The following is a 14,831-nucleotide window of genomic DNA, read 5'->3' on the forward strand; positions in this document are numbered from 1 at the left end:
GGTTGTCCCCGGGGAGTTCCTACCAGCCCCACGGGGGCAAGAGGAAGAACCCGCAGCAGTCCTGGGCAGACTACGCGAGAAGCTCGGTAACCTGGCCCCCATACCCACTTCACAGCACGGGCGGAACCCGACCTGCGTACCCAAAGACCTGCAGAACTGTAAGTTTGTGTTTGTACGAAGGGGCGGGCATCGGCCACCGCTGCAACGGCCATACGAGGGGCCGTTTATGGTGCTCCGGAACAACGGGTCCACGTTCGTGCTGGACGTTGGGGGGAAAGAGGAGGTTTTCATGGTGGACCGCCTCAAACCGGCCCATGTGGACCTGGCGCAACCGGCCGAGTTTTCGGCACCTCGGCGCAGAGGCCGACCTCCCAAGCAGGTTCTGGCCCAGACTGTGGACATTGGGGGGTGTATCGCCGGTTCTGGGGGGGGGGGTTATGTGGCGACCCATTTCCTGGCACATCCGAACTGGCTCACAATTAGATAGCCTACGGGGGTTTGCGAGCACAGAGCTTTGGAGCCTCTGCGCCACGGGGGGCAGGTTGAGGGAGGCTTAAAAGTGAGGCTGAGGATTTCGAATAAAGTTTTTTCCTTCGACTGCAGTTACCGACTCCGTGTCGTAATTTTAGCGCTGCGTGTAGCACACCGCTACAATACCGCATTTCCTGATCAGTCATCCCAAAGTGCTTTAAATGCGAGGTAGTACTTTTGATTTGCAATTATTATAATGTAACAGAGACGGTAGCTAATTTGCAAACAGGAAGCACAAACACCAGGTAATCTTTGTTAAAGGGGTAGCTACTGATGAAAGCTCTGTGGTGAAAGCAGCAACCCCACTCTCCACTCTCCCTCCTTCCCACTATCATGGGGTTGATGGGGACTCTGCTTGATGTCTCAACTGAAAGGCTACAAGGGTTCCCTCAGCACTGGACTGTCAGCCAATGATTTTATCCTTATTTTTCTGGAGTAGAATCCTGAGCCTTCTGACTGAGAGGCAAATCTACTGCACATTGAGCGAGAACTGACGGCTTAATTTGGTGTCTTCTGGAACTCAGGAGAATACAAACTGCTGGAGGTTTGTCAATTCACCATGGTACTGATATGGAGATTCAACCAAATGTGATTTAGAGCAAGATATGAATAAAAGTTCTTTTTAAAAACACAGAAATAAATAGGATGAAACAAAAAAGTAAATTAATGCACACTAAATTTGATATTTAAAATATCAAAGCTTCAGAGAAATGTAATTATTCCTGGTAAGCAAACCATTACATTTATTTGCATGTTCAGAGATATTGTCAAGAAACAACAAATCCGCGTTTTGCATTTAGATGATTGTTACCATGCAGCTTTTCAATCAAGTCTGTATACACAGAACCTGTAACTGCCACCTAAATCAAATTTGCCATTGTGTAGCAACCTGTTGAAGCACCAACACATCTTGCAGAGGTGTGTTGGTCGACTGGTACAAGTTCTCTAACCTATTGAATTGCCAGTCTCAGCAATGCTCTTCTGTAGTGATGCTGAGCTGAGCTAAACAAAGCCAGAGGTAAAAAAAATCGAAATGGCTCAAAGCTAAGCTGCCCTTGAGTACCACCTAGTGACTGAAACACAAAACGCTTCTGAATGCAGTCAATGTGCGTTCCAAATGAAGCAAAACAAAATAATGTTCACTTATATCGTGCCTTTCAGGGCCTCAGAATGTCTCAAAGTAAACATAGCCCAGGTTTCAAGTGTCATACCTTTTTTGATTGTAGGAGTGACCAGTCAACTTGCGCACAAGCAAAGCACCACTTAAAGCAATGAGACAGATCAGACAATGATTTTATTAATGTTGGCTGAGGGATAAAAATATTCACCAGAAAAAGTGGAAAAATGGTGCTGAGAACTTTTATGTCCATCTGAAAGTGCAGATAGGACTTTGGTTTGAAGTCTCATTTGAAAGAGATTGGCAGACCAACACTTCCTTATAGGTTAGGTAGTTGTTACCTTAACTCTGAGGTGAGAGTTCTACCGATTAAGCTACAGCTAATGAGAGTACAGAACCCACAAAAAAATGCATGCTTCCAATAGATCACCACAATATATCAACACAATCATACTCAGTTCTAATTTTAAAAAGTTCCAAAACCTGGGCCTCTGCATCTCCCTCTGCCACTGGATCCTTGACTTCCTTATCGGGAGTCCACAGTCTGTGCGGATTGGAAAAAACATCTCCACCTCACTAACAATCAATACAGGCACACCTCAGGGGTGTGTGCTTAGGTTACTGATCTACTCTCTCTACACCCATTACAGCTCAAAATCCCTACGTTTGCCGCGACACAACTGTTGTTGGCAACATTTCAGATGGTGATGAGGAGGCGTACAGGAGCAAGATATCTCATCTGGTTGAGTGGTGTCAAAACAATAACATCAATGAGACCAAGGAATTGACTGTGGGAAGTTGAGGGAACACATGCTAATCCTCAGCAAGGGATCAGTAGTGGAAAGGGTGAACAGTTTCAAGTTCCTGGGTGTCAACATCTCTGAAGATCTATCCTGGGTCTAAAATATTGATGCAATTACAAAAAAGGTACAACAGTAGCTATACTTCATTAGGAGTTTGAGGAGAGTGTCACGAAAGACACTCACAAATTTCTACAGGTGTACCATAGAGAGCATTCTGACTGGTTGCATTACTGTATAGTGTGGAAGCTGCAGAAATTTGCAAACAGTTTTTTCCCCCTCCGCCATCAGATTTCTGAATGGACAATGAATCCATGTCCACTACCTCACTATTTTCTCCTCTATTTTCCACTACTTCATTTTTTTATATTTACACTTATTGTAATTTATAGTTTTTATTAAGTATTGCAATGTACCGTTGCCGCAAAACATCAAATTTCACAACATATGTTGGTGATATTAAACCTGTTTCTGATTGTATAACTATTTAGAAATTATTGGTTAATTCACAAGATGACTGAGTTCGGTTCCCAGGATCTTGCCATGGAAATTCAGAGTAACGCAACGACTATTCCTGGCTCCTTCATTATGGAGGGATATGCCTTCCTGTGTTTTTCAGAATTAGACATAACCAGACAAGGGGAAACCTTGGGAGCAAGAACAGAACCGAGTTTTCTGATTTTTATCCTCATGGATGTTGCTTCACGTATTCCAGCAGTCTCTAGAACCTCACTTAATCGACAGTTCTCCATGTTATAAAATGGCATTCCACACACAATCTGAGGGGAGCTCAGCAGCTCAATTATTCTTTGTTGAGATTTGTCTGATGTTAGAGATTTCATCTAATAAATGTGTGTGAAGAACACTTTTAAGTGTTCCACATCTGAATCCTTTTGAAACCCAGATAAAACTCTGACTCTTACCTGATTTCACTGAACAGTGAATGTGAGCTTTTGACTCATAATAAACCCAGTCAAATCCTGCCTCCACTGCCAAGCGGGCCAGCGTACCATACTTTGTGCGATCTCTGTCAGAAGTGGTGATGTCTACTGCTCGACCCTCATAATGTAAGGATTCCTTTGAATGATGTCCATCCTCGTCCCATCCCTCCGTCACTCGAAGCTTCACCCCTGGCCACTGGTTCATCACGGAGATTGCTAATGAATTCACTTTATCCTTACAGCGCTGAAATTCAACAGAAATACGTATGCTTGTTATTATCTGCTTGGCATTGCAGAAACAAAGTGGTAAAGTTTAAGTCTTGCCTACCTCATATGAGTTATTTCAAAACTCTCAGTGTCCAAATAAAAAAAGAACAATGAGCTTCTCGCTGAGCTATCACTTTGCAACAGGTGATCTCTAATTGTTTTCCGAGTCTGAAATGTAGATTTGCAAACTCACATATTCAAAGCTCAGCCAGATCACAGCTATTATGCTCACATGTGATCTTTCCTACAACTACCGCCCGGAGTTCAATGGCTCAAGTTGGTTTTAGGCTCAAGTGCGATGTCCTAGAATGGATAGTCCTACAATACTCATATTGTCTAAGCCTGCTTGTGAAGTATTTACCACTTCAGTGGGGTTTACCAGTAACTATGGACACTGTATTTGTGGAATGAGTACAGAACTCAGAGGAAGAAAAAATGGAAGATATAAGATGCAAGAATACCATATGGGCCTAATTACCTTTGGGCTGCAGATGAGCCAAAAGCGGTCAATACCAGATACAAAGTGGTACTTGCCACGTTGTCAAAGGTCTATCTACCTTAGGCATGTAATTAGGTTGAATTTGTCAGATTTGACATGCTCTCAAAATAACATTTTTGTTTCTGGTTGCTTGATAAAATATCTGCTCATCACTGAAAGGTGGCATTGTCATTAAACCTGTCTCACATGGGGATGTATTTTATCATCAACTGATCTAAGGTAATCATATTAACCTCAGTAATATATTCAAAAAAAGTCCCATTTTCCTTCCTCTGTTAAAGAGGTCATTGAAACCATCTACAGACTGGCAATTGTCATATGCAGGCTTGAGAAAGTTATGGCACATAGAGAGGAATGAGAACGACATGCAGCTAGCTGAATGCTCAGCTTAGGTAGCAAATCAGAGTTTTAGTTGTAGACTATGACATGCATATTATGCCAAGTACATTCCCATATTTTGGAATAGAAGTATCACTTGATTTCTGAAGAGATTACATTGCAGGAAAGTGTTATTAGTAATTATTTGTAAATCAAGAGTTCATTGCCATTAATTTCAATCTAAAAACTCTGGTTGTGTTCCAGAGCTCAAAAATTTCAGTCAAAAACACATTAGCACATAAAAATAAATCAGTCGAAGTAGCTGAAAAAATAAAATATTAACAAATAAATCATAAAGATAATAAAAATACATAATGTATTAATCATAACGTACCCATTGTGGATACTCACCAAGTGAAAGATAGACATCTCTCACTCCCAGCTCTTGCTATCTATCTCTCTTTTCCACTCAATTCCCCATCTCTTACCCCATATGCCACCCTTCCCCATTCTCTCTACCCCATTCACTTTCCAAACTCATTTAAGTTTGTCAAATGGATTGGATCTTTGTTGACACAGCTGAGCAAACATGTCAACAAAGATTGCTCTGCACTCCACTGGGATTTCAATTGCTTGGCATTTCAATTAGTTTATTGCTATTAAGCACTACTGGTAATGAAAATGCTCCTAAATCAAGGACACATACCTTATATAAATCAATGTATTTTACCAAACCACATTTGTAAATCAAGGGTTACCTGTATGTATAAAGAAGAAACCTCTCTCACAGACTATTGTGCTCAGAAAGCTCTTCAATATTCACGTTGGCAAGGAAAAGTAAAGGCTACATACTTTAAGCTACAATGTTGTGACTGAGGACACTATGCAAACACAAAATTCCAACAATCTAGCACATAATTTCACTCAAAGTGGCTTTGTTTAATTCCTCTCCCAATTTTCGCCTCCAAAGATGCTGACTCACAGTACATTGTGAATTCACAAGTACTAAGAGCTGACATTGTTAATACTTTACCCACATTTAGCCCAAATACAGCAAGTCTTAGAAAACTCTTCAACAGTTCAAACAGGAAAAGTATCAGAACCAAGCCCAGTTTTATGTCCAACTAATATGCACAGTTTCTAGCAAAAGTGACTGCCCAGCACACAAGGAAGAAGAACTTTCCCCTGCCCTCCCTAACCAGGAGGTACTGACGTTCTTTTTATTTACAGATTAATAACTTCCTGAGTAGAGGCAAGCTGGTGCAGCTTGAAATGATTATTAAACCTGTAATATACATCTGTATAGCTTAATACCTCACCAGACTAATCAAACTACCAGGGGAAATTAATTTATACTTTTCTGGTATAAAAGACTGCGCCACTGAAAATCTAACAAGTTTACATTACTATATTATGCCACATACATAAACTAGTGATTGCTCCCCTAAGAGATGGCATGGGCTGAGAGTCAGCCTTCTGTATTTTATCAGGAAAATTTCATCACAGAACAAGTACATCAGACCTACAAAAAACCATCTAAGCCTATTTCCATATTTACCAGGTGAAAATATTTTAAATGCACAAGGAAATTAGAATTTGCATTTAAATAATAACTTAGCTCAAACTGTTCAGAGTACGTCAAAAATGTCTTCACAACAGCAAATACATTAGCGAGCCAATTTGCGCACGGCAAGATGTCAAAAATAAGGAATGAGATAAGTTATCAGTTAATCTGTTTTTGGTTGAAAAAGGAATGCCAAACAAGATATTAGGAGAATAATAAGTTTTTCCAGTTGTTTAACATTTCAGAGAAAAATATCAGGAAGATACAGTCATCCATTGGATATGAACTACACATTCAAGTTCTGGGTGATGCCTGAGCACACAAGCTAACAGTTAAACCAATAAAAAAGGCATCTCCAAAATCAAATGAAGGTCTTAACTACAACTTCCAAGTACACAATCCACCCATGGCAATTGAGGAAAAAGTCTGCAAAATAAATAACAGCTTGTTCAAAACTATTTAAAATGATTCCCTTGTATTTTTTTAAGTACTTAAAAGCCAAATCTCATTAATGGATATTCTCATCGAAATAAGGATTGTGTTTCACCAGATGTCAATCAATGGCTACCAGTCAATAAAAAGGTGCATTATATTATACTATACAAGTCATCGTCTTCCATATACCAGTCCATTTGGTCCTGATTACTTTTTGTTTAGTCTAGTTGTATTTTATAATAAGACCCGCCCAATACTGTATAATAATTCCTCAGTTGGAAATACTTCAGCTTGTTGTGCAAAATAGACATACTACCAGATGTGCAAGTTTCAGAATGGTACAATCTGGTGCTGGAAATTCATACGATTAAAATGTTAGAATGACGCGTACACCTGACTTTGTTAACTTTTTAAAAATTTTAATTTAAAACAAATAATAATGGGAAGTTTCAAGGACCAGAGATTCACACACTTTGAAGCTGTGAAGCCTTCTATCTGCAAGGATGTAGTTCTGCAATTTATAGGTTTTTTTTAAAACAGGAAGTTAAGTACTTATGTACCAACTACAATCACATTCATCAGTACAAATTCACAATTCATTTATTCATTCTTTTTTTATTGCTTACTTCCCAGAAATCTCAATTCCTGGTGAGTTTTGGTTTCTCACGCAACGTCCACATTGGCTGCTATTATTCTAGACATGGAGAGTCAATAGGTTTGCATGAGTGCCAGGATCAGTCTCTCCTTGCCCTGTATCTACTTTCACGCACTTTCCTGCAGGAGTTATCCGGTGACGATGAGCGGCAGGAGCCAGGATTGCCCATGCTCTACTCCCCAGCCCATAATGCAGAAATCAGTAACACTAATACAGAAAATGGTTCGGATATTTCAAACACAATCCAAGCATCAAACACGGGACTTTCCTTGTCTGCATAATTCAGCCCCTCTGTAAACAGTGCATATTATGTTTATTTTTTCCTTCAAGGAAGTAATTCCACAAGTACCACTTCAGTACTTCAGGCTCTGATGGATATTTTTCCAATATCCCTTGCCAGGGCAAAGTATCAGCTTTAAATTTAGAGGACTTCAGAGCAGAATGATTCTGTTTCACTCAAGGAGAGACTTTTCTGTGCTTGTTAATATTAAACATTAAAGTAGGTAATGTTTTATTCATCCATTCGAGAAGGAAGCAACATTACTGTGATTTTCCTTATTTCATTGAAGTTAAAAATGTTGAAAACTTACAAAAAGTATATTTGTTTTGTTTTGCAAAGCTTTGTTAAACATTAATAATGAACACAAGCCATTTTCAAGATACAGGGTGAAAATGAAAAGTAATGTTTTACTTCATGTTATATGTGGCCCCAGGCAGCTTAATGAAGCATAGCAGCTAGTGGAAGGGAGCAAAGTTTTCTGCAAGATCATAGGTGGCAGCCATTGTACTAGGAGAGGAGAGACTAGGACAGGAGTGCATTAAAGGTGCACAATTCAAGAGGAAACACCAGTCATCATCTGTTACACAATAGTCATTACCTAATCTTATTGATCAACAACCCATGAAGATCTTGCAGGAACAGATTATTATTTGCAATCTGGCACCCTGAGCAAATAAGTCATCATGCCCTGTCAAGTATTTTTGCCAACAATTTTCAGGCTATTTGGTGCATGATAAAATAATTAGACTGCAACACTGAATGTGAATTAACTTTATTCAAGTAATGCCAGTGTGTGCACTCAGTAGGTTTGCCAATTACATTTGTCACTTGGTGTGTCTTAAGCTTCTCTTAGCAAGTTGACAATGTGCTGTCAAAGTGAGATTACCATTGATGAGTGGCTTCATTTCCACCTGGTGAGCTTTAGGGGTGTAGCTCATCCATTAACTAAATTTGTCACTTACTCTAAAGACTTGCAGCAGCAAGAATCTCTAACCATAAGCACTATTGAGTATAATCTGCCAGAAGCAGCACCCATGGTAACAATGTCACAGCACACAACTGCCATGTGTTGTTCCTAAGCTACTTAATAATTAACACCCGTGGAGTGAACCTATTTCTGATGTCCACTGATCTGTCAGAGTATAGAATTCAGTGGAATTTTTAGGATCCTTCATCAGTCACCACTACCTATTTACTTCGAGGGTGGAAGCTCACAATGACTGGATCTTGGGAGTCTGAGGCCAAAATAGTGGTTGAATTCTTAACTCTGCAGACATGATTAATGTTGACACATTACTCAATATCAAGCTGCAGAATTTACAACATGCGCTCTATGATGCCAGTGTTATGGGACACAATAGTGCCTTTCTGGCTGTTGGGAATCACAATCAAATCACCTTCCAGTTTGAAGTACAAGCAGGCTCCACAGTCCACAATGCAGTGTTACGTTGTTTGAAGTCAGGCTCACGAAAATTCCATGAAACTCCAAAGTTTCCATTTTAACCTCCACATGGTACCAATCATTGATGTCCATTCTTCACCAATGTCATTTGGATGCTGGTCAGTATCACTCTTCTGTGATAGATATAGTTGCAAATGTCCATTTCAAGTTGAGGTAGTAATAACACTTATGAACGGGTGCTCTTCTTGTGCAACTGGTTATCCGTGTACTCTGTGTAGGAAGCGTTTATGCATCCAGTTGCGTACTGTGTCGCCATTGCATGCACTATTATGCGCTTGTGCAGAATTAGTGCTTATGGATACATTGTGCAATCATAGAATATACGATTAATACGGTACATACCAGCAGTTCTGTGCTCCCCTCCAATCTCCATAGTCCCAACTCTCCCTCCCGAACAAATCAACCAAAGCTTCCTTATATGGAGTGAGCTTTTCAATGCCTGGGGGGGTCCATCACTTGTTCCATTTCATGCCCTTCGGTTATATGCCAGTTTTGCCTTTAAAACAAAAGAGCAGTGGGGATTGAGACAGGATAACTTGGCCAAATGAACTTCTTTCCTGCAGTACATTTGTTCACCCATCCTCACCCCAACATGGTATGCTTAATGCAATGTGCATAAATTTATGAAGATTCATTTTTACAGTTTCACTTGCTGCACCTTAGTAATATTTGTGTCCGTATGGTTTACATATACTGTAGATCTTTAACTAACGCTTTCCTTCACTACTAAAAGTATTCTACATTGCTATTTTACAGTAGTATTGATGCCTTACCTTCGTGATTTTCTTTTAAATCGGACACCTTCTCCAGACCTTCAGCTAGGTCTTCAGTTGTTGAGAGAATGTTCACTTTGGCAGTGATAATTTTGCGACACTTCTTTGTGTTTAGGAGCTGGCTTCCCTCATCAGAAATGTGCTTGCAATGTTCAAGGACTGAGTTAACCAGCACTTGCAGAGTTTTGTTGTTAAATTGGCTTTTATCCCTGTTGGCGTTCAGACATTTTCATCAAAAATTGCGCATTAAAAAGCGTTTTATTCACTGTGGCTAATGGAAATGCATTCTCAGAAACAGCACATTTCCAAACTCAAGCAGCTTGGTAAGGACATGATATTTTAGTGAAAGATAAAACATCAGACTCCTGATGTCAACACAAGTACATTCCAGTGGAACAAGAACTATCAGAAGCAGTAATCTTTGAATTGGGACACTGTGATCAGTTGAAACCCAATAGCTTCACCTAACTAGGACCTTCATGGCCTGCACTGAGCTATTTTTAAGACCGTCATCTCCTCTTTCTCAGACACTTCTACAATGTATACCAACTTCCCAATCAATAAGATGGACTAGGTGCTTCTGTCCTATCCTATCAGAAAAAAAGTGCATGAGTTAATCCCAGATGACTTCACAGTCCACCTGAATTATCCCCAGTTCCTTCACAGGGAACTCTGATCATGGATACAATCATCCTTTCAGCCTTCTTTGGAATGTAGCATTTGTATCATGTTGCCATATTAACTCTGAACATGGATTTAAAATGAAAACTCTATGCAGCCCCAAGGTATGCAATTAATTAATTAAATTATCTACCAGTTTGCTTAATTATTCTCAGTCAATTACAAATGAGAAGCTAATTGCTAAATACAGGCCATCCCTGGTTATATGGGTCTGACTTATGGACATCCCCTACATTTAAACAAACTCCTATAATATTAAATTCAAGCCTGATGTACATAATGCTCATCCCTACTAACGGCAGAACTGGTTTCCGCTCTCACTCACTTCACTGTTAGTAATTGTACTTCTTTAGCAGTTTCATGAGCTTTTGATGTTATTCACTACAATACTGTGGAAGTAAGGTATTGAGTGAGTTCTATGGAACAAAATTAAATTATGGACATCTGTGAAAGCAGAACCCATTCAGTCCACTTCTGCCAATAAGCAGCTTTTCTTTGATAATAAGAGTTGCCCATCGGCCCTTTTCTTTGAAATAAATGTATCATGCTTGGAATGCATACTTCACTCAAATCAATGAAAGATCCTGTTTGTTCAAATCAGAAACTGTTAATCAAAATTAGGATGGTATTAAATTGTTAGTTTTTTGATTCACAGCTCTTGCCGTGTCTGAAGCATTTAATTTAGCTTGCCCATCTCTTTGAATGTAAAATACATGACCCAAAGATAGCACTAAGGAGTCACTAATTTAATATTTATTACAAGGATGAGGAAAAACTCTGGTATAAAATCATTTAAAGGGATAGAGAGAACACCACTGTATTTTCTAGGGAAAAATGTTCTAAAAGTATTTGTAATAAAGGGAAGCTACAGGGCTGTGGAGGCACTGGGACTTTTTAAAAAATACAATTCTCTAGTAAAGAATGGGCACAAACTTGATTTGTTGAATAACACAGCCTCCAGTGTGTTGTCAGTTTATAAGACTATTGAATGGTTCCCCAGTACAATAAAATGAACTCTTGACTTCAGTCATTATGACCTTACGCTTTATTGCCTGCCTGCACTGCGCTTTTTCCATAATTGTAATGTTACAGTGCCTTGAAAAAGTACTCAGCCTCCACAAGCGTTTTCACATTTTGTCTCATTTTCTAAATTTAAAATATATTGAAGTAGGATTTTTTGAGCTAATCTACAAAACATTGTGCATCATGTCAAATCAAAAGAAAAAATCCAAAGCCTGTCAACAATAGACTAAAATTTAAAAACCAAAATAGCGAGGCTGAAGAAGTATTCAACCCCTTTGTAATTACTGCACTAACTTTCCTTAGGTGCAATACGGTATATTACCTTACTGACTCACCCAATTTGGAAAATTGGAGGGTCGCCTGAATAAATACGTCCTCTCTCTGCAAGGTCCAACAGTGTTGTAGATTTTCAACAGACCAAACCAAAGGGAAGACAAAAGAGCATTCGAGACAAGTCAGGGAAATGATAATAGAGAAGCACAAATCTGGGGAAAGCTACAAGACCATCTTAAATGCATTGAACACACCTCAGAGAGTGCAGTCCATCATGAAAAAGTGGAAAAAAGTGGAAAAAATATGAAACCGCAGCCACACTGCCTAAGTCAGTCTGCTCCCTCTAAACTTAGTCGCCAGAGAAGAATGACACTTGAAGAGAGGTGACTGTGATGCCAGCAGTCACTCTGAGTGGCTACAACTGAAGATGAACTACATGGCCTTGCACAGAAAGGGTATTTATGGAAGAGTGGCAAGGAAGAAGCCTTGGCTAAAAAAAAAGCACATCCTTGCCCGTAAAGACTTCGCGAAGTGTCACTTAGAAGATGCTATAAAAAGGGAAGAAGGTCTTGTGGTCAGATGAGGTGAAAGTGGAACTTCTTGGCCTCAACACTAAGCTGTACGTCCAGTGTAAATCAAATACTGTGCATCAGCCAGGTAACACCATCCACAATGTGAGGTATGGTTTAGGTAGCATCATGCTGTGGGGATGCTTTTCAGCAGCAGGGACTGGAAATCTAGTAAGATGAATGCTGCTAAATATACAGATACCTTGGATAAAAACTTGAGGATGTTTGGAAGTTCACCTTTCAGCAGGACAACAACCCAAAGCACACTGCCAGAGCACCAATAGAGTGGCTTCAAATGAAGAAAATTGATGTCCTTGAGTGGCCCAGTCAGAGTCTTGACCTCAAACTGATCAAACATCTCTGGCAAGACATCAGGACTGCTGTCTACCATTGTTCCCCAACTAACTTCGCACAACTTGAGCAATTTTGCAAGGAGGAATGGCAAATCTTGCTCCATCATGTTGTGCAAAGCCTATAGAGACTTATCCAAAAAGACTACTGGCTCTAATGGCTCCAAGAGGTGGTTCAACTAAGTACAGAGCAAAGGGGGATGAATACTTTTGAACTGCTGACATTTCAGTTTTTGATTTTTTAGTTTTTTCATGCTTTACAATTTTCCCTATTGTTTGGGCTCTACTGTGGGGGAAAAAGGAGAATTTGATTCACAAGTAAAAATTCTCAGTTAAATTGATCAAAATCCCTGGTTGTAATACTCAGTTATGTATCAAAGGGTTGGGAACTGAATTCTTTTACAAGGCACTGTCGATTCTGTACTCTGTTATTGTTTTATCTTTTTCTACCTCAATTCACTGTTGTAATGATCTGATCTTTATGGATGGCATGCAAAACAAGTTTTTGATTGTACCTCTGTACATGTGACAATAATAAACCAATTCACCAATTTTAGTTCTATGTACTGCAGTTAATCTTTCAACATTATTCTTTTTTCCTTGATTTGCTCCCCTTTAACTTCACTCCTCAGATGAATCAATGAAGGTACAAGTTAGATCACTACCCAGTACCTTGTTCATGTGACAATTTTAGATGCTTAATCCTGCATCTGGTGGAATGTTTCATCACAGTAACTGTCACAGACCAGTCTACTCATGTCTTCACAATCAGATACATTTGAACATAGTGATCAGGAGTGGGAATGTTAACTAGTTGGCTTTTCAGAATTCTTTGAACAGTTCCCTGGATTTGTTTACCATTTTCATCCTCTCTCCCCTGTAGACACTGGCTGAGGTTGGAATGCTACTTCAAGGTCAAGGATGACTCTCCCATAAACATCCCAAGCACTCATTATGTGTCAGCCCCAAAGAAGAGTGTGATCAAATAGGAGATAAGATAACTAGTACCTTATCTATATGATTCTGTAACATACCAAGCAATTCATTTATACCTACATTTAGAAAGAGATTTTATTCACCCAGAGAGTAGTGAGTACTTGAAATATACTGCCAGAAAGAGTGATGGAAGCAGAATAGCTGACAGCATTTAAGAAGTGTCTCGAACATTTGAATCACCAAGTACTGGAAGCTGAGATTAATATGGTTGGTTGGCATGAGCATGGTGAAAAAAATTGGCCTTTTTCCATGCTGTACAACTCTGACTGTACATTAATCCACTGAGCCAACTAGAAAGGAAGAAACACTGGAAACGAATGGCAAGTCTGCCAGCATCTGAGAAAAAAAGAGCTTGCATTTATCAAGATGCCTCATCATCTCTTTCAGAAATGCCTTATAGCATTTTCTATAAAGTGTAATGATTAGTTAAAGCCATTTTGCGCATATAAATATTCCAAAACAGAAACAAGACAAAGGACTGCTTAAAACTGCTCAAGATCACTCTAAATGGAGTAATCATATCCCAATCAGTACTGATAATATTCCATAGAAATTTTATTGGGAATGTCACAAGAATATTTATTCAGATATTTTGACTGGGTGAAACAGCACTCTTAAGCCTTCAAGGATAATTTAATAAAAAAAAATAATGTTGTGCTAATAGTGCCTTTCTGGAAAGATTTAAAATAGATGCATCCACTTAGAAATCAAAAGGTTGATAGTTATCGACCATCTTGCTTTTAGACTAAAGAGGTTTTAGGACTGTTGGTTATTTAAAAAATGGATTCCGTAATTGTTTTCAAATTGTACTGTATTAAAATGTTGTGTCTTTATACACATTCTAAAAAATTATCAGGGAGATTACGCAAATGAGCAGTTAAGCTGCTTCTTTGTTAACCTCTGAAAATAAGTAAGACCATAAAATCTCAGGCCCAGACAAGGTCAAGACACTGTGTAATGAGCTTTGCCGGTAGAAACTAATGTCACTAACACAATAACTAGTCTGTGGTTACTCAAACTCACTAGAGAATTGAGAGACTACTGCCCCTCCAGATATCCTTCTTAACCCGTGGTCAGTGAACCTTACTGTCTTAAGACTTTAGATCCACTGGAATTATAAAGCTTACACCATATTGCCTCAAGAGGCTGAGACAAGTCTACAAAACAAATCTGCAAGCAACTGCACCTGGAGCATGCAGAACTTCTGGATAACCTTTGGTACCCCACAAGTTAGTTTGTACATTTTGGAATAAATATTTTATGGGATACGAAGAAAAGTTCTAAATGGAATGGGAAA

At 39.2% G+C, this 14,831-nt stretch overlaps 1 protein-coding gene across 1 annotated transcript in view; it reads right to left on the reverse strand.

Annotated features, from left to right (window-relative positions):
* Positions 1 to 14,831, reverse strand: part of dhh (desert hedgehog signaling molecule) — a 120,842-nt gene that overhangs the window by 33,924 nt on the left and 72,087 nt on the right. The window contains exon 2 of the mRNA XM_059955972.1: positions 3,372 to 3,633. Within this exon, the coding sequence (XP_059811955.1) occupies positions 3,372 to 3,633 (262 nt within the window). The remainder of the gene's footprint in view (positions 1 to 3,371; positions 3,634 to 14,831) is intronic.

The sequence above is a fragment of the Hypanus sabinus genome, chromosome X1, assembly GCF_030144855.1.
Source record: "Hypanus sabinus isolate sHypSab1 chromosome X1, sHypSab1.hap1, whole genome shotgun sequence".
NCBI classification, from domain to species: domain Eukaryota; kingdom Metazoa; phylum Chordata; class Chondrichthyes; order Myliobatiformes; family Dasyatidae; genus Hypanus; species Hypanus sabinus.